This window comes from Heliangelus exortis, chromosome 4 (genome assembly GCF_036169615.1).
Source record: "Heliangelus exortis chromosome 4, bHelExo1.hap1, whole genome shotgun sequence".
NCBI classification, from domain to species: Eukaryota; Metazoa; Chordata; class Aves; order Apodiformes; family Trochilidae; genus Heliangelus; species Heliangelus exortis.
In genome coordinates, this window is record NC_092425.1 from 8,895,572 (window position 1) to 8,922,983 (window position 27,412).

Sequence of the window (27,412 nt, forward strand, 5' to 3'; positions counted from 1 at the left end):
GATGCAAAGCTACTCATGGGACTGAGGCTTTAAATGGGATTCTTTCCATTGATTATTGAGAAGTGCAGTACCTAGGGCAGAGGAGATGAACAGGGGAAGAGGCATGGGAAGGGAAAGAGAGATTGGCTATCAGCTTAGCTCATGAACAAGAGTGGTAGCTCTTATTACCCCTACACATCTGCTTACAATAAGAACCATATATTGTTTCTGAATTGTTCATAAGTTTAAGCATACTGTACAGAACAGCTTTGGGTCTGGGTCTGCATAAGTGTCTGGACCTGTCTCACTTTAAAGTGATTTAGAGTCCCCTAAAGGATTTTTACTCACTTCACCACTCTTCATATTTTGCATTTTCCCAGAAATTATATTCCCATGAAGCATTAACTTGTGCTATTGATTTTCACTCAAGTATGATTCCAAAAGTCATAACTCAGAGTTTGCATTTCTGTGTATTCATCCATGTGAATTCATTCATATGAATTCATTTCACATGATGACATTTGAATTTAAGTTCATAAGTGAATCCCACTCTAAATGTCCTTTTTTAAGAATGGCAGCTCCTACTCAGCTGAGCTGTTCTTCAGATGGACTTGAGTCAAACCTACTTTATTGGTTGGGCTCCTGATTCTGCAAGAACAACCTCTTGTAATTGTAACTCTGCTAATGATCTCAGTGAAGTACTAAAGGAGCTTACAAAAGCCTCATTAGAACAATTTGTTGTATTCACTTGCTCAAGTTTTTTATACTTTTCATCTTCACCAACACTGTAAAGTACTGCTGCAACACCAGATTTCTCTCCCAGCTTGCATGCTGGTTTTTTTTTTTTTAACTAAAACTGCTAATTGAGATGCAGGCACAACATTCTTGTAGTTCAGCTGTTGTCTAAATTGTCAGTTACCTTTGAAAGATCAGGTTCTCAGCTGAGCACAGGTGCATGCACATATATCTTAAACTGTTGAGGGGTGAATTTATTAAGGAAAATTAAATGAAGCTTCTAGATGCTTCAGTGCAAAGTCTCCTTGTAAGAAAAATGCATTCTTTTGTAAGCAAGAGACTAGAATGAGTTCCTCTGAAACACTCTTTATGGTATTCTTTGGACTTTTAATTCACCCTGAGTCAAACTCTTCCACCTCAGTTCATCCCAATGGTTACATAAGGTGTTCTTATAAAGACCCCAATGTGTAGTAAAATGCATTACCTGAATCTACAGTGTTGTCTGTGTTTCTCTGACTTCGGCTTGCCAGGCTCATGGTAATATTTGCTGCCCCCTTTTTCACTGGAGCTGGTTTCTTTATAACTGGTTTCACCTGTTTCTGAAGTTTGGTGATGTTGCTCATTGCACCTGCCACTGCTGTGTCAACGTGCTGGCTTAAATTCCTCAGGATGGTTCCTGCTTTTATTTCAAGTAAAGAGTCAATGAGTTCTTTGAGGCCTCTCTGCAGCAGGGGGATGTCTGGCTGAGCAAGTTGAATTAGCACAGGGATACTGGCATTCAGGTTTTGGATGTGGCTGTTGGTATCCTGGCACAGCCCCCAGGCCTCATGAGCGGTCTTGTTCAGAAGAGGGATGATGTTTGAGAAGCGGATTGACTTGGCTTCCAGGGCTTTGATCCTGGAACTCAGTATCTGGAGCTGAAGTGAGAATGCTTGTTCTTTCTCTACTGAGGCAGCTTGGGTTTTTTTCAGTGAAACACAGTTGCTCGCTAAAAATTTTGAAATTTTTGACTCCACACTCAGAAGGCGAACCTCATGGTCCTTTGATTCCTCCATAGAGTCAACTACTTTTTCTTCCAAGTGGCTGATAGCTTGTTGCTGATTGTCCACTTTTGATGATGTTACATTTAAAATGTAGAAAAGTCTCCTGAAATTGTGGAGGATGCTTTTTTCAGACTCATCATATGGAATATCAGAAGAAGACAAAGCTACTTGTGAAGAGACCTCATACTTCTTGCCAATGAGCAGGGCCTGGAGGGATTCATTCAGCTGTTGAAACTGAGGAATGAAAGCCAGGAGCTGGTCCAGTTCCTTAGCCCTGCCACAGCAGACTTCAGTCTCATTTCTTAGAACATGAAGTGTATCTTTCAGAACAAAGTTATCATTAATAGAATCAATAGCACTGTTTATTATCATCATGGTCTTGTTTAACCCATCCTCTATTTCTGTGGAACATTCATTAACACGACTCTCAAATAGTTCCTGATAAGCCTGTGATTCATTTTTAAGTTCTTCCTGAGTTTTGGAAAGCTCCTTAATTGCAGACTTCATTCTGTTGATAACATTTGTGAGGTTTTCAAGCTTTTCATTGACTGCTTCAGCTTGGATCTGTTGTTCATCCTCTGAGGACAAACTAAAAGGTACCCCTTGTTCAATCAAGGGTTGTAGGATCTCCATATCATAGCACAAATCATTAAGCTGCTCATTCATTTTGTCCATCTTATTTTCCAATGGAAGGACCAGGCCAGAGAGACTTTTGTTAAGGACAAGCACGTTCTCTTGGGCTGCTGACAGCTGTGTTTGGAAATCCCTTCTGCTCTCTGACAGCATGTCATCACAGACTCCCAGAATAGCATCTCTCTGAATTTCCAGTGCAACACTGAGATTGTTAATCTTGCTGTCCTGGACTCTTAAGTCATCATAGATTTGCAGTACCATCATTCCTTGTTTCTTTACTTTCTCATGCAGTGTGAACATGTACTCTGTAACATTGTACTCCGAGACTTTACCTGCTGAGGGAATGTTTTGGCTGGAAGATTGTTCAGTTGATAGCAGTTGTTCATGGGCATCTTTCATTTCAGTGAGAGTCCTATTTAAAGATTCATAATAAATTACACTTCTTGACTGTTGATGCTCCAAGTTATGTTCCAAGGATTTCTGCTTTTCCTGTAGAGCTTTCATAGGCTTGTCACAAGTCAGAGTCATTTCCTCCTTCATCTGCCCTATCTGACTCTTTAGCTCCAGAATGTCAAGCTTTGTTGGTCCACTGTCTTTCTCCTCAGTAAATTTTTGTTGAGTTTCACTCAGATGTTTGACTAAATCTTTTGTATTTTCAAGATCATCTGACAAGCCAGACACAGTCTTGAAAATGTGAGCCGTGCTCTCTTGCATTTCAGCTTGAAATTCTTTCCACTGTTGTCTGACAATGTCTTTGACTAATTCATTAATACTTCTGGATTTGAGACCTTTGGGAAAAAGGAGAAACATGGAGACAATCAAAGTAATTGTGTTAGCATTAAGTAAGTTTTTTCCACAATGTGAGTGAACACAGTGCTGTATAGAAGTGAAACACACACATCCCACTCCACTTTACCCACCCATGAAGCAAAATTCAAAGCCAAGGAATGTAGAGGGTGGCTAAGAGTGTTTGAAGATTCCTCCCTGTTTCTACTGAAGTCAACAGAGGTTTGCTATTATTTTGGAAGGGCAAACTCAGACTCTGTATTTGTGTTACCAGCTTTTATCTACTAGCTAAGCTGTTTCTGAGCACTGACATGAAGAGATCTATGGGCTTTTGTGCCTGGCTCATAAGAAGATGATGTGTCCTTTCTCCACTGGGAAAGTAAGGAAAAAAAACCCACCACCTGCCTCAATCAACACTGTGGTCAAAAACTGAAAGCAGAAGTTAGTAACATGACAACTGATGCAAAAATCAGATCTTTTACAGGTACAAACCTTTAGCCTTGCAAACTATAGCTCTCTAATAGCTCCTAGGAATAGTACTGATCCTCAAAAGCATTAGGTAGAGGTGCATGTGTGGCAATTCTTCTCCTGTGAATAACATCAAAATATGCCTCTCACATAAACTTAGATGGGTTGAGACAGTCAAAAAGTAGCATCCATCAGGAATGCTGTATAATTAGAGCAGTTCTGCTCCAGTGTGAGATTAGAAGGATTTATTCTAATTTGTTCTCCAAAGGTAGCTCCTGTGTCCAGCTAAAACCCTGAAACATTCTTGCATGTTTTTTTCAAACCCTATAACCATGAGGAGGCAGCTTATGATATCATGATTAAACCCTCCAACCTCTACAATGCCCTGATGGCCATCAGTTCTCTGATTAAAACTGTACTGATACAAACAACAAAATTCTTTGTTGCCTTCCTCTGTTTTCCTCTCAGTTACTCCAACAGCCTGGATTTTATTGCTTCATCTCTAAAATAGTAAGACATATTCTGAAATCTTATTTGAAAGTTTACTATCAGAAAGAGCAGTAAAATGACAGGAAATAGGAGCCATGAAACTCAATGCAACTTTGGGCTCCAGGGGTGCAAAAGGATTCCAAATAAAAATAGTTTTGTTCAGCAAGCTAGAGAGAAGCACAGTGCTTTTTCTAATCAGGAGTCCCCATATATGTTTCCAGCTGAAAATAGAGACAAAGTAGTTGATCATATTTGCTTTTTAATGAACTGTAAATAAGTCTCACTCTTCATTATGCCTGGTAAAACAACCATTAAGCACCTCTGATGCTTGGAGAGAGAAATCTGTCCTTTTTTTTCAGACTGTGGGTTTTTTTCAAGGCAGGATGTAACAGGCGGGTGCAATAAGCCTTGAAAAGAGCCACTTCAGAAATAGAACATGAAGTTTCCTAAGGAATAAATTCAATTACTGTAAACCGGGGTCACAGAAGTTACAGAAATTCTCACATGAAGTATAAAAAAATCAAAGTAACAATACTGAGATTGTCTTTATTATTTTACTTCTGACTAACTAAAGAGCATGTAAGTAACTAGATGGATGTACACATATGAATGTGCATAGGAACATGCACACTCACACACAAGAGCTTTTTCTGTGAACTTCAATGGAGAAAAAACAGTAACATAAGACTCCCATATAAGGATTTCCTGGCAGCTGAGAGGAAGAATCAAGAAATGAATTTAGAGTGAAATAACAGACATGTAGAAAAACTACTGCAACTTCTGATTTGATCAGGTTACTTTATGACTCTGAAAAACATTCTATGCTTTAAGAAACACAGTGAGCTGTGATGAAAAGTTTAATGATTGTTGAAAGAAACAAGGTTACACTTCACCTCCTGTGAGGAATTAATTACGTTTCTTCATCCCTGCCACAAATTCTGTTAACAGACCATCCTGCTGTGAGAGATCTTCCTCAAGACCTAAACTGGCATTTTCTCTTTGTGACAGACAAGAAGCAGCCAGCCTCACTCTCTCCCATTCCTACTTGATTTAATTGGATCATTGGTGTTTTCTGGAGCTCTTCTGGTTTTAAGGTGTTCTTGTTATCAAGGGAGTGGAACTTGATAAAACACCTTTGGGTTCCTCCCTCTTACTTTCTGTCTAGGATAACTGTACCTGCTCAGCAAGTGCTATTCCTGAGTTCACCAGGGGCTAGGGGAGCAGAAAGATCTGAACCAAACATGGGCTGTATGGAATGGCTGAGTATACTCGTGGATGTAACTCAATTTCTCTGTTATTTTTAAACAGAAAGGTCCAAACTGCCTGTGAGCATTAAAGATCTCTTGCACTTTTTATGAGATTATAAATTTTAATTTTAACTTCCTGGCTGACATCCAAAGCATGTAATTACGTTGTGTCAACATATACTCCCTTTGCAGTTTCAATTATTTGAAGAATAATGGGCAAAATAAATGTATGTACACAGGAGACTGAGTTAAGGTTATATATCCAGCTGTAAATGACATTTCTGACTCAAAGTGATTAACTCTCCATTGTTGAATTCATTTTTAAAGGAGTGTACATGTTAATAATGAAGAGGAAAGGAGTCTATAAAAAGACTTGATGTGGAGTGAAAGGACAAAGAAAGCATACCAAGAAGAAAACAGACTGTATTAACTTAAAGGGAGAACAGCCAATTATTTGCTCTATGTAAAAAGTAGGAATAGCCTCCTGAGTACTGAAAACTTTAAAAATTCTCTGGTTTCACTAAGCAAATTAGAGGAGTGTATGGGTTACTCAACTGAGTGTTGCTCTCTACCAACAGATGACAGGTTTGTGGGACCACAGTAGAAACGAAGATGAAACAAAGAAATAAAGACTTTGTGAACTGTGTTGTTTGTTCACAGAAACAGAACTCATTCTTAACAAACCCAGATGGAAAGGTGAGAAGTCATTTGAATGTCTGTGATATGAGCAAAGGAGCTGGGCAGAACATGGAAAATTAGGGGAAGAAGGCAGAAGTCTGAATAGCATAAAGCAAACACAGACTTAACTGTGATTCAAAAGTACATTGCTTCAGGAAAGCAGGGATGGTGGGGATAGCTGTGCTTTGCTTCAAGTGAGCTTCCAAGAGTAAGTTTTTAGCATGTCTGATGTGGCCATACTGCATACAGCTACCAAGTTAGAGGACAGCACAGAAACCCCTTTTCCAGCTCCTGCTACTTTGATGTGCTCTTTGCCCAGCTGGAATATGACTGATATTCCCTGGATAGAAACTGCAGTTGCCCCTTGACATTACACATACAAACCAGAAGAAGCAGTAACCTCATTCTCTCTGCTCTCCTCCCTGCATTCCTGCTGTTTACCTGTGCACAAGCCAAGATATTGGAGTGCTCATAATTAGACTCGTGGAAAGTAGTTGATAGCAGCATTTTCATTAGAGCTACTTGATTAGGAGATAGATTGAGAACATAAATCAAAAAAGGGCCAGCAACTGGATATTTCATCTAAGCAGATGTAGAGCATTGCAGATAAAAACCATGTCTTGAAACACATTTGCAGAGAAGATTGAAAAGAATGTTTATTTTTTTCTACTGCACATTTTAATTAGGACCTGGACCCTTAAATATAGGTAGGGAATGGAGAAATAGGAGTACAGCATGCAGCAAAACGTGTCTTGGAATAGCATGAAAATGACAGCTAAAATGAGAGGAATATAAACAAGAATGAAGAGAAAGCAGAAGGGAAATGGGAAATATTCAAAGACAAATTAATTGTATGCCCAAGGGTCAACAATGCCATCTAGCAATATGTGGGGAGGTGAAAGCAGGTCACTGAGTGAGGGACAGCATAAACTGATCCAGGGTACAAGAGAGCCATCTGGCATGTGGCATGAGCAGCTCAGGAGACAGAGGAGGACAGAAAATAAAAGAAATGGGACCTCACTTGGGGAATTCAAAGAAAACAGAAAAACACTTGTTTTATTTAGTTTAACCTCACTGTAGAGAGCTCCAGTTCCCTCATTTTACTTTTGAAAAATAGAAAAGTCCTCTGGATTCTAATATATAATATAAACAATTCGGGGAAAGTCACAGGAAAATGAGGAAAATAATTCACATCAAGGAAATAAAAGCTTCAGTCCCAGTCTATTTGTTAAGCACCATTTGTAGTTGGGTAACAAACAGACCCTGCTGTAGAATTCACAAAGAATTCATGCATAATTCTGCTGGCAAGGGTCTGCCAAACCTCCTGATCCCTGACTGCTTTCTCATCTAATGACCATGAGTACAGATGTTTATCAAAAGTAGCCTAATATGATCAGAGGTGATCTATTAAGTAGGATGTTTGCCATGTTACAAATAGAACAACCACAGAATTCCTTCTTTGTTTTCCTGTACATGTGAAATAAGAATTAAAGAATATTACTTGATAGAAAAGCAAATACTATTTCCTTTGGAAGCTGTCAGATAAACAAAAAATAAAGAATATTTTCAGAAGCTCTTAGTAAATTAAAATGCCTTGATTGTTGCCATGTCTATGATGTAGTACCCAAGAATGTAAATTTTTTGTCACCATAAAACACATGGTAAAATGTCAAAACAAACAAATCTCTGTATTATTTTAAAAAGAGCTCTCCCTATAAATATTGAGCAACACAGTAGGACGGTCTATGAATATTTTCAGCATTTCTTTTTTTTTCTGGCACCTTTAACTGGGTGAGTGATTACATTAATTTGTTTTTCTTACCTTTTAGGAAAGATTGGAAGTCTCTGCCCTTATCTTCATTGATTTTGCCTTCCAGAGAAGAAAGAATCCTGTTCACATCATTCATTGCAGCAGAAATGCTGTCAACCTTCTTCTGTAGAAAAGTCAGTTTCATCTCCTGGCTGCTAATCTTCTCACTCATTTTTTGTGGAAGTGCTAGGTTGGAGAACAAAATAATAATAAGAAAAGAGTAGTATTAAAACACTGGGGTCTGGAGGGAAGAAATTATAATTGACTTGAGAGACAATAGGTGGAAATGGGGTGAAAGTTTCAGAATTTTAGTCTTGAATGAATCATTTTGGTTTTTGTTATGTATCATGTATTAGCAACATCCAGCAGCACAGCAGCAACTAATACTGATGCATCTCTATCCATTATTAAACATGTCTAATTCCACAAGAGTATTTTGAGTGGTTAGCATATTTAACCAGCAAAAAGCCATTCTTCCTCCACACAGCACCCTGCAGGGTATTCAGTTAACTCTCATTTGGTCCATCCCCTTTATCACAATCACAAAGACATTGCTTTTTTCTTACATTTGTAACACAATTTCACGCATTTGCAAAGCTTTGTCTGAAGGAATAATTTTTTCAGTGTTGGGGGCAAAATAATGTCTTGTTCAACACATCAGCAAGGCAAAAAAACCAACCCACCAGCTAATAGATAAATGACTTTGGAATGATCATTAGGCTGTCATTAAGAAAAGATGCTCAGCCTGTGAAGTCACGTATTTTATGTTTTATGTCCCTTATGTCATAAATCTTCTGTAACTTTACATTATGGTGTCAGTGTCTATTCCCATGGCAGTAAACAGTGTTAATCAGAAATCATGTAGAAGCACAGAGGCATATAGACTACAAAAACCAAAACAAGACACAAGTTATATGTAGAAGGGTGTGTTCTCCTGAGTAGACTTCCATTCTTCAAAATTCTAGTATGCAAAAAACCCCAAACTATCATATCTAACTCAATAATGTTTGGGAAAATCCAGAAAATTCACTAAGTGAAACCAGTCAGCCCAGATGAAGCATGCCAGCATCCATGAGAACACTCTCCTGTAGAGGCACATTTGGTGCAAAATTCATAGCTGTTGGAGCCTGATGAATAAGGCTGGCTGGTTTAGGTTAGGTTGGCAGCACCTCCAGCTCTTTACTTTGCCTATGGTGTCTACTTAGACAAAGTTGCTTTTATAACTCAGGCACCTAGATCAGAGGCAGCTAACTCTCCCCAAGGGCACTGTGAAGAAAAGCCATTGATGGATTGCCTTTTCTACTCTTCATCATAATATTATGCTGTGACAGACAGACGGGTCTGGATACTTCTGCTCCTGGGTGAATTTTTACAATGAGGAAGTGGTTTGAATTCATTATTGGCTCCTGCATAATCACCCAAACTGATCACTAACCTGCAGGGTGAAATGCTTTCTTTGGTTTTTTTGCTGAAGGGGGAAAACAAGCTGCAGAGATGAATCTGAAAGTGAGTTTTGAAAGTGGCTGCATAGTAGGAGCTGGAAATGTAGTCTGGGAGTCTGGCTTCTAGATCCTGGCATCTGCTGATGGAACAACAGACCAGGGCAGACAGTCCTGGCCCCAGGTCACATTTGCAGGGTTGGCAGCCAGAATCTAAACTGACCCCATTTAATTTAAAAATAACTGAAAAATAATTAACATGGAGCTCTGAAATTCCAGTTTCAGAGTTATTTTTCAGAGCAGAATTCCAAAAAGTGGCATACTTTAATACTCTATTGATCAAGTTCACTTTTCCACATGAGTCCTACTTGCTTTACTAGACAACATCCTCCTCCCTCCAGCACTGGGAAACTTGGTCGCTCACACAGTACCACCAAGGGGCAACAGCCTTCTCCTAACTCCCATGTCAAAATATCTTTCTACATTCCCACGCCAGATTCAGTCTTCCTCTCTCTCTAGTTTTCTAGTTTTTCTTTCTGCCTACTCTGACTTAAAGAACAACACATTCAGACATGAGCATATGCATGTGTGCTGTCTCCATAAAAACCTGTAGCAGTCTGAATGCTGACACCTTGTTCTCACAGCACACATGAACATTATGTGGACAGCAGAACACACATGAACAGCAGCAGAACAGTATCTTGACCATTAGAACACATATATTGAGAACATAACTTGCCATGTTATATGTTTGCATAAAATGTTTTTGGATATAGGCCAACTGTGTAAGTGACAGTAACACCACAGTGTGTAGGAGCTGATTATACAAAAAGCTAGTGTAACATCCATAACTGAAACATAAACAGACTCAAAAGAAAAGGGAAGTAGCAAGGAAGTTCAAGGAACGTGCTTCTTTTACACTGTCTTTAACACCTTATCCATCTGCTGGCTCCTCACAACATAAACTACAAGCTCACTTGACAGTATGTAAATAACACTGCCAAAATGCTTGCATATAACTTACCACCCAGTATTTACCTGATGTCTCACTCAGTGCTGGGGAGCATATCAGGAGCAGAGAATAATTTTTTCAAACAACTACCTTATTGAAGCATGTTTCATGCTTCATACTTCTGTTGTTATTAAACATGATGCACTCTTGTTGGCAATTCCCTGGTTACTCAGACTTCCTGAATAATAGTGCATCAGCAGCAACTCTGTACCATCTAAGGCATATGCACTCTCAGGTGGTACAGACTGGAATATAGTACAGTCTACTTGAATACCTCTAAATCATGGATAATTTTCATGTTTCTTCATAGTAAATACTTAATATTTGAGTTCATGGTTAATGGGAATGATCTACTAAGCCATGATTGGTTTTACTTCCCATTTAAGTGAGTGTATAAACACTTACAAAGACAAACTATGCTTACAAAGACAACTATGAAATTGCTTTTCTGTAACATTTCTGTTGGTAAACTTTAAATCATACAGATGGTAATGGAAAATAAATATAAAGGGAAGTAAGCACACCCAACAATTCTAGAGACTAAAAGATGGAGAAGCTTTTCACACAAATGAAAGCACTATAGTTACTCACTAGCCCTTACAATACCAAGGGGTCTGTACATAACTTTGCAAGAAAACACTGACATTATTGTCCAAAACCTTACAGTCCAGATAGGCTGCAGTAAACAAAGTAGTGAGCAAACAACCAGTGTAATAAGAAACAGCCTCAAACACCTGTGGTATAAAGCTGTAAAGTGTTCCTGTTTTGCTTAGCTATTGCACCATCCTAGATAGAGTGAGTAGCTTAAAACACAACTGATTTGCCCTTGTTAAAGTTTGAAGTATCGTTGTATCAACTTTGAAAAGGCACCAATTTTCTAAGGAAATACCTAACAATAATCATGTATTCAGATGGTAGAATTAGTACACTTTATTTTATGGTGAATGCTTGTCTAATACAACTCTAGATTTTGGGTTGGTTTTTTTGGTGGTGTTTGGGTTTTTTTCTCTTTTTTTTTCCTTTTCTTCTGCAAATTCATCTGTTTCACTCAGTGATATAATAGTTTAAATAGTTCTATGCAGAATTACTTTCCTGGTTTTAGCTTAGTTGCAAGACACTCTACAAATGCTAAGATACTGGTATCTTTACATTTAGTTTCTTCTTATTTTTACCAGAGAAGTGTGCCACTGAAACGTGGCTGCCAGAAGCTCCAGTAGTTCATTCAGGTCCCTTCAGCAGACAGAAATTTTTCTCTAGTTGTTTTTGGAGTGATTTTAGTGAGTCCCATGTTCAGTGACTGGGCTACAGGTGACAGTAATTGTAACAGCTGACCTGGGCCACTGGGGTCCTGAGGAGCTCTTGGTGTCCTCTCACTGACAGTTCTGCTGCTTTCAGCCTGGTTGCTGTGTATGATTGATTGTTGCTCTGGAGCTTAAAGAGGGAGAAAAAGGAAAGGATGTGAATGAAACTCAGAACATGACAAGCAGGGTTCCACAACAATTGCCTTTTCTCTCTATTCTATACCAACCTTACCAAAGCTTCACCATTTGCAGTGATTCTTATCATCTGCTTAGCCATCTACAACACAGTTTGGGATCACATTGATGAAGACAGTGGATTACTTAATAAATTGCTTCCTGAGATAGGCAGGGGTTGTTGTTAATACCAAAATGCCAAAACTTGCCCTGTAGTGAGAAGAACTTTGAAATCTCTGGGGCTAAAATTTCTGGAAGAATATTTATATCAATATAAAACAGCAGCACAAAGACATTATAGAGATTGTCAGGTGTAAAATTAGTTCATTTTCTTTTACATACACAAAATTACTTGGATATGTTCGAATTCATTTGGATTTTTTTGACAGATTACACTAATCTCCAACCATGGAAATCTTCCCACTAAAGGCAAAGGTGATATTACATCGTTGCAGCACCTAAAAATAGAAACCATTTCAAAACATAATACATTTCCAAATTCAAAAAATATCACCTGAGTTTTGCAACTGATACATACATTTGAAAATTTCATGAAGGGGAGAATTTTGTAAATGTTTTTCTCTGGTCACAGCAGTTGAGATTTTCTGTACCTATGTTACATGTCAGCCCCAAGATCCCAAAGCAAGTTGCAAAAAGCTGGACTGACAAAATCAGAATCATTCCTGTTGGAGAAGACCTTTAGGATTATCAAGTCCCACCATAACCTAACTCTACCCAGTCCAGTGCTTAAACCATGGTTCTATGCACCACATCTATACATCTTCAAACACCTCCAGAGATGGTGATACAACCACCTCCCAGGGCAGCCTGTTAACCCTTTCAGTTAGATTTCTCCTAATATCCAAACCAAATATCCCCTGGTGCACTTTGGCACCATTTCATCTTGTCCTGTTGTCATTACTAGGGAAAAGAGACGAACCTCCAGCTCACTACAACCTTCTTCCAGGTATTTGCAGAAATGATAAGATCTCCCTTCAGTATCCTTTTCTTGAGACTGAAAAATCCCAGTTCCCTCAGACACTCCTTTCAAGAACATAATGTTATTATTTTGACATTATAGTTGGGGAACCTGAGGCCCAGGAAAGCAAGGTGCTTTCTGATGGAGTAGCTGGGAACTTCCTGACTTCTGTATCCATTTGGCTTAATGGTGTATCTTTCATTGCATCATTGTTTTGGTTTTTTTAAATGAAATAAGTTGTTGTAAATGTGCTAGTGTAAATTCATACCAATGTTTCTATGCTTGCTCTGTCCATGAAGCATTTGGAAGCAGACATTGTTCCATCTGGAGCACATCTAAGGAATGGTACTTATGTGATTTCCAGTCTTCAGTAGAGTACAAACAGAATAGCATGGGTATGGTGACATTATTTCCTCATTCAAATATTAAAAACTAGTCTGGCCATAATGTAAGTTTCCAAGGAAACAGAATAAAATGCTGAACAAAGAAATTCCCTATGTTTCATCAGTTCTTGGCAGTATATATGTGGATCACTAGATTACATTTAAGGATGATATAAGGTGTTTGAGGTTGTAAATTAAGCACAGGTAAAGTAACAATTATGACAGGAACTCTAAGGAAACTTAAAGTTTCATAGAATTTATTGAAATTGGTTAATAAGAAATACAGAATTCTCAAATAGTTACAATTCCAATAGCTTCTGTTATCTTTCTGTGGCACAGTTATTGTCAGGAGTTAAATACTTGCATTCAGCTCCATTCATTACACGGGATTTATCAGGTGGTGATGTGATGATATCACTTATGACAAGGGAGTCAGTTACTTGTTTGTGATAAAGACCAGCTGATCCATGCCCTTTTATTCTTTCATTTACTGACCTTTCTATTGTTCTAAAGGTATTCACAGCCACAGACATCAGATATTGTCTTTTATACTACCCACCTTATCTTTCAACCTCCCTATTAAATCAACTGCCCCACTCATAGTTTCACAGTTGTGGAATAGTCAAACCCTTACATTTTTATTCACTCTCAGAGTTTCAAGTATGTATATTTATTGCCCTGTAGTTGTTTTACTAGTGCTTTGAAGATAACTTTCAGATAACTTCATCCCTGTAAGACCCAGGACACAGATCTCACTGGGCTGCAGCAAACCAGTAATGGAGCAAGACAATAGCATTAGAATCATAGAATCATAGAATCATAGAATTGGCTGGGTTGGAAGGGACCTCAGAGATCATCAAGTCCAACCCTTGATCCACTACCACTGCAGTTCCCAGCCCATGGCACTGAGTGCCACATCCAGGCTCTTTTTAAATATCTCCAGGGATGAAGAATCCACCACTTCCCTGGGCAGGCCATTCCAATGCTTGATCACCCTCTCAGTAAAGAAATTCTTTCTAATGTCTAACCTACTTCTAAAGACTTCTAAACACTTCTAAAGACTTCTAAAGACTACTTCTTTAGACTACTTCTAAAACCAGAAAGGACCAGAGTCAGTGATGCACATACAAAAAAACCACCTCACTCAGAGCAAAACACCAGTTATTACATTTCATCACTGAATAGGAAAAATATTTCTCTGGCATTAGACATTCAGAGTTTTCACTTGTGAAACAAATTCAGAAGAGTAGCTGGCAAAATAGCTTCTCCTATATCATTCTCCCCATGAGGTTCAGTCTTTTTAAAAAGGAACAGCTCTGACACATCATTGGGTGATTAGGTCTTACATGCTGCTTGGTTCCACAGCTGAGATTCCTACTTCTAGATGTAGATGTGATGGGAGCACCAGACCAAAACTCTAGTACATATACTCCTTAGGTTAGAAATAGCCAATAAATGACTCACACTTGAGACCTCTTAAAGATTGCATATGCTATGCTCAATTTAAGCTAAAAAGATAAAATGTGAAATAAAAATCAGGTTTCTAGATCCATCTTAGAGGTTTCATTCTCAGCAGGAAAGCAATATTAACTAACAAAAACCACACAAATAAACAAATAACAAAACAAAACAAACAAACTCCAAAACCCAAAACCAAATAAAACAAAAAGAAAATCCAAACAAACAAAAAAAACCCCAATAGCATTTCAAAATGCTGTGCAATGAAAAATATTTCAGCTCCTGAACAATCTTCAGGGTTCTCAGGATTTCTGTGTATCAGGTAACACACACAGGAATCCAGTATTAGGCTCTTCATTGACTATATTGCTTAGATGTATAATTTATTGTCCCACCTATTTTTAAACACAGTGTGCAAAATTATTTCAGGGAATATTAAAAATATGGAAATTGGATCTTTTTGTCTCGATATATTTTTGATGAAGTGGCTGAATGGGAATCCCTGTGGGGAGTTTGATGTTTTCCTCCCATTGGCTGTGTTTCAAGGTGAATTGCTACCTTTTTTGTCTGCAAAAGAGCAGGAAGAGCAGGAAGAGCACAGAGCTCAGTCCCGTGCAGAACATTTTACAGCCATCTGCTGGAGAAACTGCATCGCTACCGTGCGGGAGAATTCAGCACTAACAATGGCTGTGGCATTGCCAGAAACTCTGCCAGCCAGCTGCTTTCTCCAGACCACCACTCCTAGAGCAGATGAAAACGAATTTATACACATGAAGTCGCCTCAGCCTCCTCTTTCCACGGCAAAGTTAAATTCGAACCCAGCCTGATCTGCACTCAAAGAGTGAAATGATTTGTGATGTGTAACACAGTGTCCAGTGACCACATGTGCATAAATGAATTGGGTTTTCTTCCCCTCAGACATAACCACGCACACATTGTTTTCTCCATTTTAGTTATGAAAAGTTAAAAAATAAAGCTTTGTAACGTAAAAATGAATTTTGCAACTCAAAACCTACCAGCTCTCTAGTTTTAGCAGTTTTGCTCCCACCTAAGCATTTGCTGTTCTCAAGTTGAAGTAATCATTGGGGGTTTTTTTGTTGTTGTTGTTGTTTTTGGTTTGGTTTGGTTTTTGTTGGACTGCACATATTGTGACATGTCATGAGACCTTTCAGAAGTCTTAAGATGTGTGACGACCTTTAAGAAATTATATATACATTTCTCCCTTCTTAAAATGTTTCTCATAAAAGAAATGTTTCCCATAAAAGCCCATGCTGGACTATGATCTATGTCTTGCCCATTTTGGTCATCTGTTGCTACACAGGGAATAAAGTTAGAGCCCAGAGGCCCTACTGTCTTACTCAATACTCTTACCTTGAGACTCATCTATAACCAAGCAGTTACACTGAGGCTGCCAAATGTGGGTTACAGATGTCTGGTAGTAACTACCAAATGTTGACAAGTGCTTCCTCCTGCCTAGACTATTAGACTGAAATACTTAGGTATGATTTCAATGAGTTTGAGACAGAAGCTAAACCAGAAGGCATTTGAATTACCATTTGCTACGAGCAACCCACATCACACTGAGTGCTGCCTTCCTGGGATCTAAAACATATTGTTAGAATACCCCAGTTCCCTTGGCACAGAAACCCTAAACACCAGTTCTGTCGTTGAGCAGAGAGCCTCGGTGACCCTGGAGAGCCCCAGGAAGAGCTTGTGCTGTCTCTCCCACCACCACTGGAGAAATGGAGTGCCTGAAGACAAGGCTGCTGGGCTCCTAACTGTTCGAGTTCATTAGCTGACAGCCTTTCCTGGGAATTGAATAATGCAGGCAGGGCTCGTGCTGGTGGTCTGCTCCTCATGGGAGGCAGGATTGCAGAAGCAGGGAAGAGCAGCCTTTCTGACATAACACCTCTCATCCCAATCTCTTTTAAACACTTCTACAAGCATTAATTAATTAAATATCCCAGTGCCCCTGTGAGATAAGTGTCATCTCAATTTTCTAGATGGGTAAACTTGGGTATGCAGATTATAACTGGCTTCCTCCAGTTATTCAGCAAGCCAGAAGGGGCTTGAAAATAGAACCCAGGAGATGTAATTTCAAGCCCGCTCCTGCAACACTTGACAACATTTTCCTTTGTTCTTATTTTTATACAGATGCCACTACAAATTGAGCTATACAGCTTTTTTTCTGGTCAATACTTCCCTGTTGTTTTGATGCCATTTCAATTTTATCAACAGTACCCCCCCCCCCCCCCCCTTCAACGAGCATTTTTAAATCTGTTTGTGCTAATGTTAGCATGTTTTAAAAGAAAACCTTTAAAACACCTGATCCATGCTCACTGGACAGCCTTGCTGACTGTGTCCCACGTTAATATCTGACTCCACGCTCAGCTGCACTGAAGAGAATTCTGTGCCTGCTGAGGAACTGGCTCTTCAGCACCGAAATTTCCCTATGTGAATAACAGTGATTTCTCTTCATTCCTCTACATTAATTTTTAATCACAGCCTCTACTTTACCACTGCTGATTGAATTCCCTACCACATCTAATGGCTTTTCTTGTAATATTCATTCATTTAAAATATGCATGCTGATGCCCTATCTTATTTTTCAAGAGCTGCTTGTTTAAGGCCAGCAGCAAAGAAATAGCTATTACACAGATGTTAAACTACAGTGCATTGCCATATGTTTGATCACCAGGGCAGAGGTAAAACACTCTATTCTGTTAAAAAAGGACACAATTATACAGGGATCACATGTAATACCTAGTAAAATTCAGTCACTGTTTAAATTAACAACAGTCCTACTCAATCCAGAGGGAAACAAAGTTGATACATAATTTTGTCATGTCTAAAATGTATTCTTGGAGCCTGAAACTGAAAGCCAAAAGAGTCACAGTGCTGTAGATGAATTTTACAGCAGGTATTCAATTGAGGACCTGGATTTAATATCCCTAGCACTGCAATACTCAATAGCTAAAAGGTCAAAAGCAGAGACACACTGAATGCAAACTTCATATTTTAGCAAAATGGAATAAGGCTGGGCATTTTATGAGTCTTATTTAGAATGGAAGGGAGGAAATGGCATTCTGCTTAGTTGCTCTAGAAATTCACATGCAGGAAAGAGTCAACAACCCAAAGCATTTTAGTTTACTGTGCATTTCTCCTGGTTTTAAATTGACAGGAAGGGCTGCATTGATTTTTGCCAGAATCATTTGCCTGCAAATCAGATTACATGGTTTTCTTTTGTTAATGTGAGCAGTTCCAAATTCTTACATCTCTACTCACCTTTGGCTTGGCAGTTTTGCCCACTGTACCCAGGGCAGCATTTCCACTCCAGTGATGTTATTATTTTGTGTTTGATTCTGTAGGCTTGGTGTGTTGCTGTCTGGGACCTGAAAAATAAGAACATTTCAGTTATCTTAGGTGACAAAATGGGGGTTGTGGGCTACCTGTATTACTACATTGTTTTATCTGATGTGTCAAATGAATCCTTTCATTAACTGCTTGAAAGGGAAAGGGAAGCCAAGCTAGGGTTTGATGTTTCAATAGCAATCACAATCTAATACTGCAGCCTTCAGATCATCTGTATGAATTTAAGAAGAACCTGATGTCTGTTTAGTGCTGTCAGACTTCCCTAAATATCTTATTCAGTAGTCAAATACTGCAAACTTTTATGGAAGATATTATAATCAGTACCAGTACTTAACTGGACAGAGAGTGAGACAAAAATACGATTGTGAAATACTGTTTTCTTTGATATCAGTGAAAAAAAGTGTTCACAAGGAATTTATGCCATATCAGGTCACATTTATAGCACACTGGAAGCCTTCCATTGTGATTATTTTGAACAAGATTATACAAACATTATCCAGTAAAGCATGAAAATTCCCATTCTGGAAGTCACTGTAAGGAGGGTATGGTTCTTGTGATGCCTCAGTTACTACAATAGTAGCTGCAGAGGCACCCACAATTTTATTTATGTGTTCCAACACATACTGCATGTCCTGGCTACCCCATCACTCCTTCTGGCATCTTAGCTACAGAGAAGTCAGCTTAGAATAAATACAGTGCAGCAAAGCACTAAAAAAAAAAACAAAAAAAAAACTACCTTTGGCAAGTCTAGTTGCCTCTTTCAATAACTTAAATATAAAATTTGAATAAAATGTATATCACACAGTTCTGCTAGTTGCTAAGCACTAACACAAAGAACACACCAAATCTCAGAAAATACAGTGATAAAAGGGTTACAGATCTATTTTGGACATAGAATCCTTGTCTAAAGCATTCCAAAAAAGGGGAAAAAAATTGAACTCTGTCAGAACAAAAAATATCCTCCTAATAAATTAAAAAATTACACCTTGTTTTACACTGCAGTTAATCTTATAACCCCTTCAGAGGGGATGTAATACTATATATATTAAAATTCACAGAAGCTAGCAAGAGCTTTGCATGTGTTCCAGACCAGCTTTGCCTCTGAGAAAAGGCTTTTTCAGCAGCAAGAATTCCACAAAGATTAATGTGAGCTGAAATCAAGAGTGTTCCCAGTTATTTTGCTGTATGGATGGTCTCACTTAATGATAAAACCACCTCATTTTGCATTAGCATAATCCATTCCTGAAAGCACTCATAAGAATGAAGTGTCCCTGAAAGGATTTTATCAGCAATGGCTATTTCAAAAATAATTCTCTGTATAGACAAGCTTCAGAAATTTATATATACAGTAGAGACATACTTACAGTACAAGGAACTAATTTAAAAAAAAATAAAATCAGAGTTATGGTGAATATTTTGGATTAAATTAGAAAAATAAATAAATAAATAGACTAAAATTGCAACATTTCAACCATAGGGTCCATTCCACAGTTTTGCAATACAGTCCACTATATTTTACATTTCAGAGTCACCAAGAAAATCCATACTCTGTTTCACCTCAAACACTGAGCATGTTCTTCCATACCACCTAGAGGACAACTCTCAGAATAGCTACACTGACTTGTAAGAGGCTTTTGAAATATTCCAAAGCAACAACATTACAACCTCTGTTTGTTGGTGCAGTTTCTGTTTGCCTTTTTCCATGAATAAAAACCAAATTTCATTTATAACTGTAACCTAATGCTTGGAGAAATACAGTGAGGCACCCAAAGCATAAAAGAGAATCTGAGTATGTTTAACAGAGTTGTTATTTACAAGTTGTACCCAAGCCAGTTACCTTTCTAGGTTTGCTGATTGACCAAAGCTGTACCAGAAATAAGCTCTCAGCAAAGAGATAATAATAATAATAATAAAAAAAAAAAAAAAACAACAAAAAACAAAAAACCAACCAAACAAAAAAACTAACAAACATTGTTGCCTCTCAGGGGAAGTCTTTTGTTCCAACAAAGCATAAGCTTGAAAAACTGAGCAGAAGGGATTTTCTTCTCCACATGTGCTTTAAATCTTTGTACATGTGTATCTTTCCTTGCAGTACTCCAGGAGAGAGGAGCAGGCAGTGAGCTTACTTAAAGTCTTAGAACTGATCAAAGTGCTAAAGGGAAGCCATGCCAGGTCATGAGCTTTTACACTTGCCTTAGAAACATACTAAGCTGAGACCTGGAAACATGCTAATCTGTTCCCTCCTGTTTTCATTTCTGAAGTCATGTTTGCATTAATTGATGCAGCTGGTGATAACTGAAGTACTTGCAAATACTCTTTCTTCCTGTTTTTACTCACCTCTGAGCACAGGATCCAATATGCCAAGTGCAAGGCTTTGCTCTGCCTGATGAGAAGGTTTCCAGGTTGTCCACTACCACTATAGGTAAGAGTCTGGTATGGACATAAGCACACCAGTTCCTGCAACAGACAGAAGGTAAACATAATAAAAAATACAAATAACCTTTTCCACAATATGATGAGATGTAATACTTAAAAGGCAAACATTAAACCCAGAATTTAGGGGTAGGACAAAGCTATGAAAATTAAGTTTGGTTTCTCTCAGGCTGACAGCATAGTCTTGAGCAATTACTTGGTCTTTGTGCTTCAACTACACATTAACAGTAAAAACAGACAATAATTTCTCAATCTCTACATATATTTATACTGCAAATCTAAATTTCATTTCATTCCAGGTTTATGGAGCACCAAGTATAAAGAAACTCTCCCAGACTGCAGTAATGACAGGTTGTAAAATACACCTGTATTTCACATTATAGATGTTGTTCATCCAGAAACCAAAGGATTGTTTGCTAGGGTTTTAACTGCCCATATCCTTGACTTTATGGGCAGAGATTTCTACCCACCCTCTCTTTCCACAGCAATATTGTGAGTACAAATAGACCACGTTTTGCAGTGCACTTTGGGGTCAAAACCACACACAGCAATAATGCACCAGAGATCTGCATTTCCTGTGCCACTGCCTGCCCACCCAGAGAAGGAAATCACACACAAAATTATCAAACTCTTGATCACCTCAGTACAGAATGTTGGAGCCAAAGAGTACAAGGATAGGTTTGGTTTTTAGAAAAGGATTCTGAGGAGGCTGCAAGAAACCACAGATTGTTAAATCAGGTTTTGAAACCAGCCTACTTGGTAAAAGATACAGCAGATTATAGAATTAAGTAGGAATTATAAATTGAATTGGGGCAGATTATAATCTGCTTGGGGCAGATTTGTAGAGGGAAATCATGGCTCAGAAATCTATTGGCATTTTAATAAGAAACAGTAGATTAAAGGATGATTTTCAGAGGCTTTGGGGCAAGGTTGCTCAACAAAAAGGGGGGTAAAGGACTCTGCCACATAGTAGGAGGACAGATCCTGCTATAGATTAATAAGGTATTAGATCAGGTGAAAAACTAGTCAGCTTTTTCAAGAAACAGTTAACCAGCAGAATCCCACATGAATCTGTAATAGCCATTATATACATTAATGAAGGGGAAAGTAAATGAATAGACAGTAAATGACAGACTTACACAAAGCTAAACAAAATAATTTTGTGTAGTAAAGCTGAAGCTGACCGTGAAGAATTGCAGACACCTCATGATACTGGATTTTCCAAGCAATTAAGTGCCAGAAAAGGGTCTTTTAATGAAGAGTCAGAATTACAACAAATAAAGACTGCCTTACACAGGCAGCATGACTACCTAAATTAACTATCATCAGGAAAAAGATCCTGGAGTCACTGTGAATAGTTCTGTGAAGATGCCAGTACAGTTCTGGGGATTAACTGAACTGGTGAATCAAATACATGAGATTAATAGGGAAAGACTGGAGAACAAACAGAAATCACCCCTGTGTCTGTACATTGACTCCTTGTTGCTGTATGAATGCATGGTTAGCCCAGAGTTTGAACATGGAGTTCAGGTTAGTTCCTACATCATAAAAAGAGAGGTGAAAAGAAAGATACAAACAGAATATTGAAGAGTAGGAGGGATGGGAAGTTATGAGCCTTATTATTGGGTTGGTCTTGTTATGACAAGGAGCCATCAAAATGAAACAAGTTTAAACTTAAAGGAAAAAAAAAAAAAAAAAAAAAAGAAGGAAAAAAACCCAAAGAAGGCATTGGGGTGGTGTTTCCACAAGTACACTGTGCCAGATTTGAGAATTTAGGAAGACAAAAGGGATTTTTAAAAGCAGTTAGTAATATAATGAAAGAATTTGTCATTAGGGTGTTGCTGGTTTTGTTTTGGTTGTTTTTAAACATAAAATTGTATCCTAGTATCTACAAATTCTGTCTCAGGAACTGCCCCAGGTGCAGACAGGAAGGCACCCTGAAGAAGGTTTTATTGCATTTCTGTAGGTGGAACAAATGTCTGTTTTGTCTAGGACAGATATTTTTTCCCCCCTTTTAGTACAACCTTTTCCAGGGTTATACATTATTCCCTTACACATGCTGACACATATTTCATTTTTGACTTTGCAAGTTAGTGATAAGATGTTGTTTCAGTTGTAGTGCTGGTGAATTTACAAGTGCTTCCATACCAACATGCATGTATAAGAACTTCAGGCTCATCTTCCTGGGTCAAGCTTTGTGGCTCACCTTTGCTTCCAGTTGTAGCAGTGCTGTTAGAGCTTCATAATCCAGTAAGGAAACATGTATTTACATTCCCCAGCTGTCCCTGAAACCAGTATCTAGCTATGGGCTTCATACAGTGGAAATCAAAATACAATGAAGACCAGATTAGTTCCATTTACTTAACTGCTATTAGTACAGATTTATACAGCTTCAAACAAGAACAGCAGCAAAACCCACAAAATAGCATCAGTGTCTGTCCTTCAGTGATTGCTTTTGTCTGCTGAGATCCTGCCAGTGCACTTGCATTAAATTCAGAAGTGCTTTACTTGGAAAAGGATTCCTGAGAAAACAGCAGGGTAAGCTAGGAAGTAAGATGCTAAGTAAGGCCAAGAGACTGAACCTCTCAGTACTTTTCTGCCAGTATCATTGAGTTGTTCCCTCACACAACATATATTGTTTAATTGATGAATAATGTGTTTCATATAAAATGAGCTTTAATTGAGTCTCTTTGATCTGATTTTCCTCACTCTCTGGTTCCTTGAGAGTTTTCATTATGATAATATTTCTTTTTAATTGGGCGTTAAAAGGATGTGCATTTGTTTGATGCTTCCTTTATGTTATGTTTCCCCTAGCTATTGTGCTTTGTGTGTATTAATTAGAGATTCCACAAATAAATATTTGCTAAAAATTAAACACAGTTCTCAAGCATAAGCTGAAGGATTAGGTAGTCTTCTCACTACCCCTGTGGAAGTCAGCAGCAACTCTATACAAGTCTGAGACAGATAAAATTGACAAAATCAAAAGGAGACCTAAGTCTTTTGAGTCCCAGAGGGACCATGGAGTTACCTTCAACACCCCTCTGGCTGGGGCATACAAGTTCCTAACAGTCTGCTGCATCACACAGAGACTATCTGTGTGATAACAATGCAAATAACAATGATATTTGCAGTTAAGCATTGCTAACAGCCAGAGGGGGGTTGTAGCTCCATCCTTACCCTGCAGCAACCAGGAAAAACATGCATTCCCTCCTGCCAAGTGGTCAGCAGGAGCAGGACACAGCAGAGCACTCAGGGGGCTTTTCTTCCTGAGGATCAGGAACCAGGACAGATCTGGGCTTCTCCCTAGCAGAATCATAGAATCACAGAATTGGCTGGGTTGGAAGGGACCTCAGAGATCATCAAGTCCAACCCTTGATCCACTCCCACTGCAGTTCCCAGCCCATGGCACTGAGTGCCACATCCAGTCTCTTTTTAAATATCTCCAGGGATGAAGAATCCACCACTTCCCTGGGCAGCCTATTCCAATGCTTGATAACAACTGGATAACAATGCTGGGTAACAACTCAGGGCTATTAGAAACAAGCAACTTTATGAGTGAGCTGAAAGGAGCTTAAATGGAGCTTCTGGCCCAGGAGTGTGGGTGGAGGTATCAGGTGAGGTTGTTTAGGCCCATCAAGGGTGGTTAAGATGCTCAGGGCACTACAACTACACTCTTTTCTCAAGATGGGCATTAAAGTTTCTTCCATTTCACAGCTGTAGTGAAGGTTCTGCATACCCATACCTGATACTTAAAATGTGATTTTTCTCTAAAGTCCAGCACAGACAATAAAAAAAAGAAAAAAATCACTCAGTGTATGAATGGGATACTAAATATTTTTTAACAGACATGGAAAGTGATCCTGGGCCAGACTGATAGTCTTCTCTTCAGGAGCTCTAAGCATGGTGATTTGCTTATGATCTAAACTCGGTATAGAGAATGTAAACAACTCGATTCCTGAATAACTCCCAGCAATTAACTGATGGCATATAATCATTATCAGAAGACATATGAAGTGATAACAGCACCTCAATCAGTTATGCAGCTCCACACCTCTCTTAATGTTGCACATTAGTTGTCTGGAAAGTGAGGAGCTGAGAGCTAACACAGAATCATCCTGGCTGGAAAAGACCTTTAGGATCATCAAGTCCAACCATAACCTAACTCTACAAAACATGAATATAACTCCATGCCACACCTTGGGCAGCTGGGTGTTAAGCTTATACCTCTACAAATTGAGAACACAGATTTTAAAATCTAAAAAAAAAAAAAAAAAAAAAAAAAAAAAAAAGATTTATAATATTTTTAAATGAATCAGTGGTGAGGTTAAGGCTTGAGCTGGTGGCTCCCCAGCCTGTGCCACACCTTTGCATGCAGACCCAACAGCTCACCAGAGAAAGGGATTAAGCAGAAAACAGACATGTTTGTAAGTGATGATATTTTTTACAGTGTGTAGCTGGGGTATAATTTTTGGTAGCTGGGTTCCTTTTTACATCTGAAAAATTTGATTGATGAAAAGGTGAAACAATGAAAACAGGTTTTTTTTGAAACAGGTTTTAAAATAACAGGCTTTTTTTTTAAAAAAAAAAAGGTTGTAAAATACATGTAAAGCCCTGCAATGCATAGACTTCATTTAAAAAAAAAAAAAAAAAATAAAAATCTACTTTTTAAAATTCCTAATGTAAATCCACTAATTATCATTATATTGAGGATGGGTAACTTCAAGATAACAGCTACTAGAACTCACCCATTTGGCGATGCCCTCCAGAGGATAAAATGGTACAATACATCCCAAATATACCAGTTAAGGACTGCTCTTGGTTTTTAAAGATAGTCTGAACTCAGTCTCTCTTCTCTACCATAAATTTAACTGAATTCAAGCAGATTGTTTCTATTTAAAATATTTAACTCCTTCTTAAGCTACATGAGTGCAATGTCTGAAGCTGTGGTTCTCACATGGCCCAGCAATCTTTGATCAGGCTAAATTGGAGGAAATATTCCCAGCAAAAGAGCCCCTGGTGTGCCTCGTAATTAGGTTTATGCTACCAATGAAATAAGCTCATTAAGAGATGTTAAGAATGTAAATATAATTTTGAAATCAAATTGTCTGAAAAAATGTAGATTTGGAAATAGAAGATGAAGCATGGCAGAAGAGCTGTGACAGGCTGTGTTAATGCAAAGGCAGAACAGAAGGCAACTGATTTGCATAACAGGACTTTAAACCTGAAAATCCTCTCCAGCCTCCGTGGAATAATATATTCCAAATCAACAACACAGGCTTCTAACATGCAGATTTTGTTGAGAGCTGCATTGAGCTTGATTTCAATCAGGAAAGCTGTATTTAAAAACAAAACAAAATCCTTGCAACATACAACAGGAATCCAGCCTAGACAGAGCACTGTAAGTCCCCTATTGGCATAAAGCCCATGTGACAGATTTCATCCTCTTCTTGCATATATCTGCCAGGAAAACTCACTGGCAGCAAGGTGTGGGAGAGGATCTCCAAGTCCTCAGGCCTTTGAATCAGCCTCTTTGCTTGTGACATTTGCAGCAGTATTTCCAGCTCTAATCAAAACACTGCTCCCCCAATTCTGTATCAAATGTGGCTTGACCCTGCCTGACAAGCAGGGTATTGTACAAAGAGCAGCATTTGTTTATTTTGCAACCAATAGGGATGTCTACACTGCAGCCTTGGCAGGCCTGAGTCCTCTGGGTTTTACAGCCATTGGAAATTCAAAGACCTGAGCAGCTAATGGGCCACGGAGCCTGCCCACACAGTTGCAGCAAAGCACCTACAAGCAGCAGGGAGTTGGTGGGACCCAGATGGTGCCTTTGAGCCTGTCTTTAGCTTTTGGTGTCTGGCATGTGCTGTGCAGTTCATTCAAATCTTGTGTTACTACCCTCTTTACCTGCCTTTTCTTCTCTTCTGCTTATACCAAGTCCTGCTTCTTTTTCCACAGAGAAAACATTCCCATGAAGAATTATTCATTTCCACCACTGGCACAAAAGTAAAAAGGATGCGGCCTGGAGATAACTGAAACAGAAGTAGTTCTTGGGCCTGTAAGCAAAGTCTGCCCAGAGTATCCTGTCCCAGGGCAAGAAGCCAGTGCCTTGTCTCTGTAAGTATGCACCAAGAATAGATGTTTCCCTCACTTGGGAAAAAGCTTGTTTACCAACACTTGAAACAGATTGCTACAGTGTTTCCCTCTCTGTGTTCGGCTGACTCATTCTAAGTGGCTAACATCATCCTTCATATGACAGTATATATTTATATATATATATATGTAGCATATATATGCATATATATATGGTGTGAATTAATAGGCAACACCTTGCAGCTTCAAGGGGATGTCATGCCAAGCAAAAAAACTCAAATTCCTTGTCTGCATAATCAAACTATGCAGCCTCAGGAAACCTGCCCTGAGAAGCACAGTTAGGAGATGAATAGTAGGCAATGTCACAAGAATACTTAAATCATTCCTCTTTAAGTTTTCATAAGCAGCAAATACGGTTTTGTAATTTCCTGTGGAGATTTCAGAAACTGGACTCGAGCTCATATGATGAAAAATGCCCCAACCTGGCTGAATTCTATGATTATATGAAGACACTGTATCGGCACACGCCCTCATGCCCATCCCTGGCTCTTCAGTCAGGAGGCAACAAGCAGGAGCTCCGACACTCACCACTGCTGCGCTGGCGTCTTGACAGCACTCTCAAAACCCTCGCCTAATGATCTGCAATCAATTAGCAGAGTTTAGGCTCTGCTTTCCCACTTCTGCAGTGGCAGCCCAGGTATCCCACCTGAGCTGCCCGTCCCCGCTGGGAGAAGTGGTGAGGGGCAATCCCTCCCTGTCAGCTCCCCTGGACACCGTGTGGGAGCCACCACCATCTGCTCGCCAAAGCTGGGCTGAGACTCTGACCCCCAAAAACACACTCTGGAGGGAAGCCATAGAACACCACTGCCCTGGGGAGGCAACAGAGGAGCGGTGTGAGGC

At 38.9% G+C, this 27,412-nt stretch overlaps 1 protein-coding gene across 1 annotated transcript in view; it reads right to left on the bottom strand.

Moving 5' to 3' along the window:
- Positions 1-27,412, bottom strand: part of MMRN1 (multimerin 1) — a 47,946-nt gene that overhangs the window by 8,069 nt on the left and 12,465 nt on the right. Inside the window, exons 2-6 of the mRNA XM_071742839.1 lie at positions 20,324-20,443; positions 17,900-18,006; positions 11,652-11,750; positions 7,881-8,054; positions 1,199-3,178 (exon numbers count right to left, since the gene is read on the bottom strand). Coding sequence (XP_071598940.1) covers positions 1,199-3,178; positions 7,881-8,054; positions 11,652-11,750; positions 17,900-18,006; positions 20,324-20,443 — 2,480 coding nt within the window. The remainder of the gene's footprint in view (positions 1-1,198; positions 3,179-7,880; positions 8,055-11,651; positions 11,751-17,899; positions 18,007-20,323; positions 20,444-27,412) is intronic.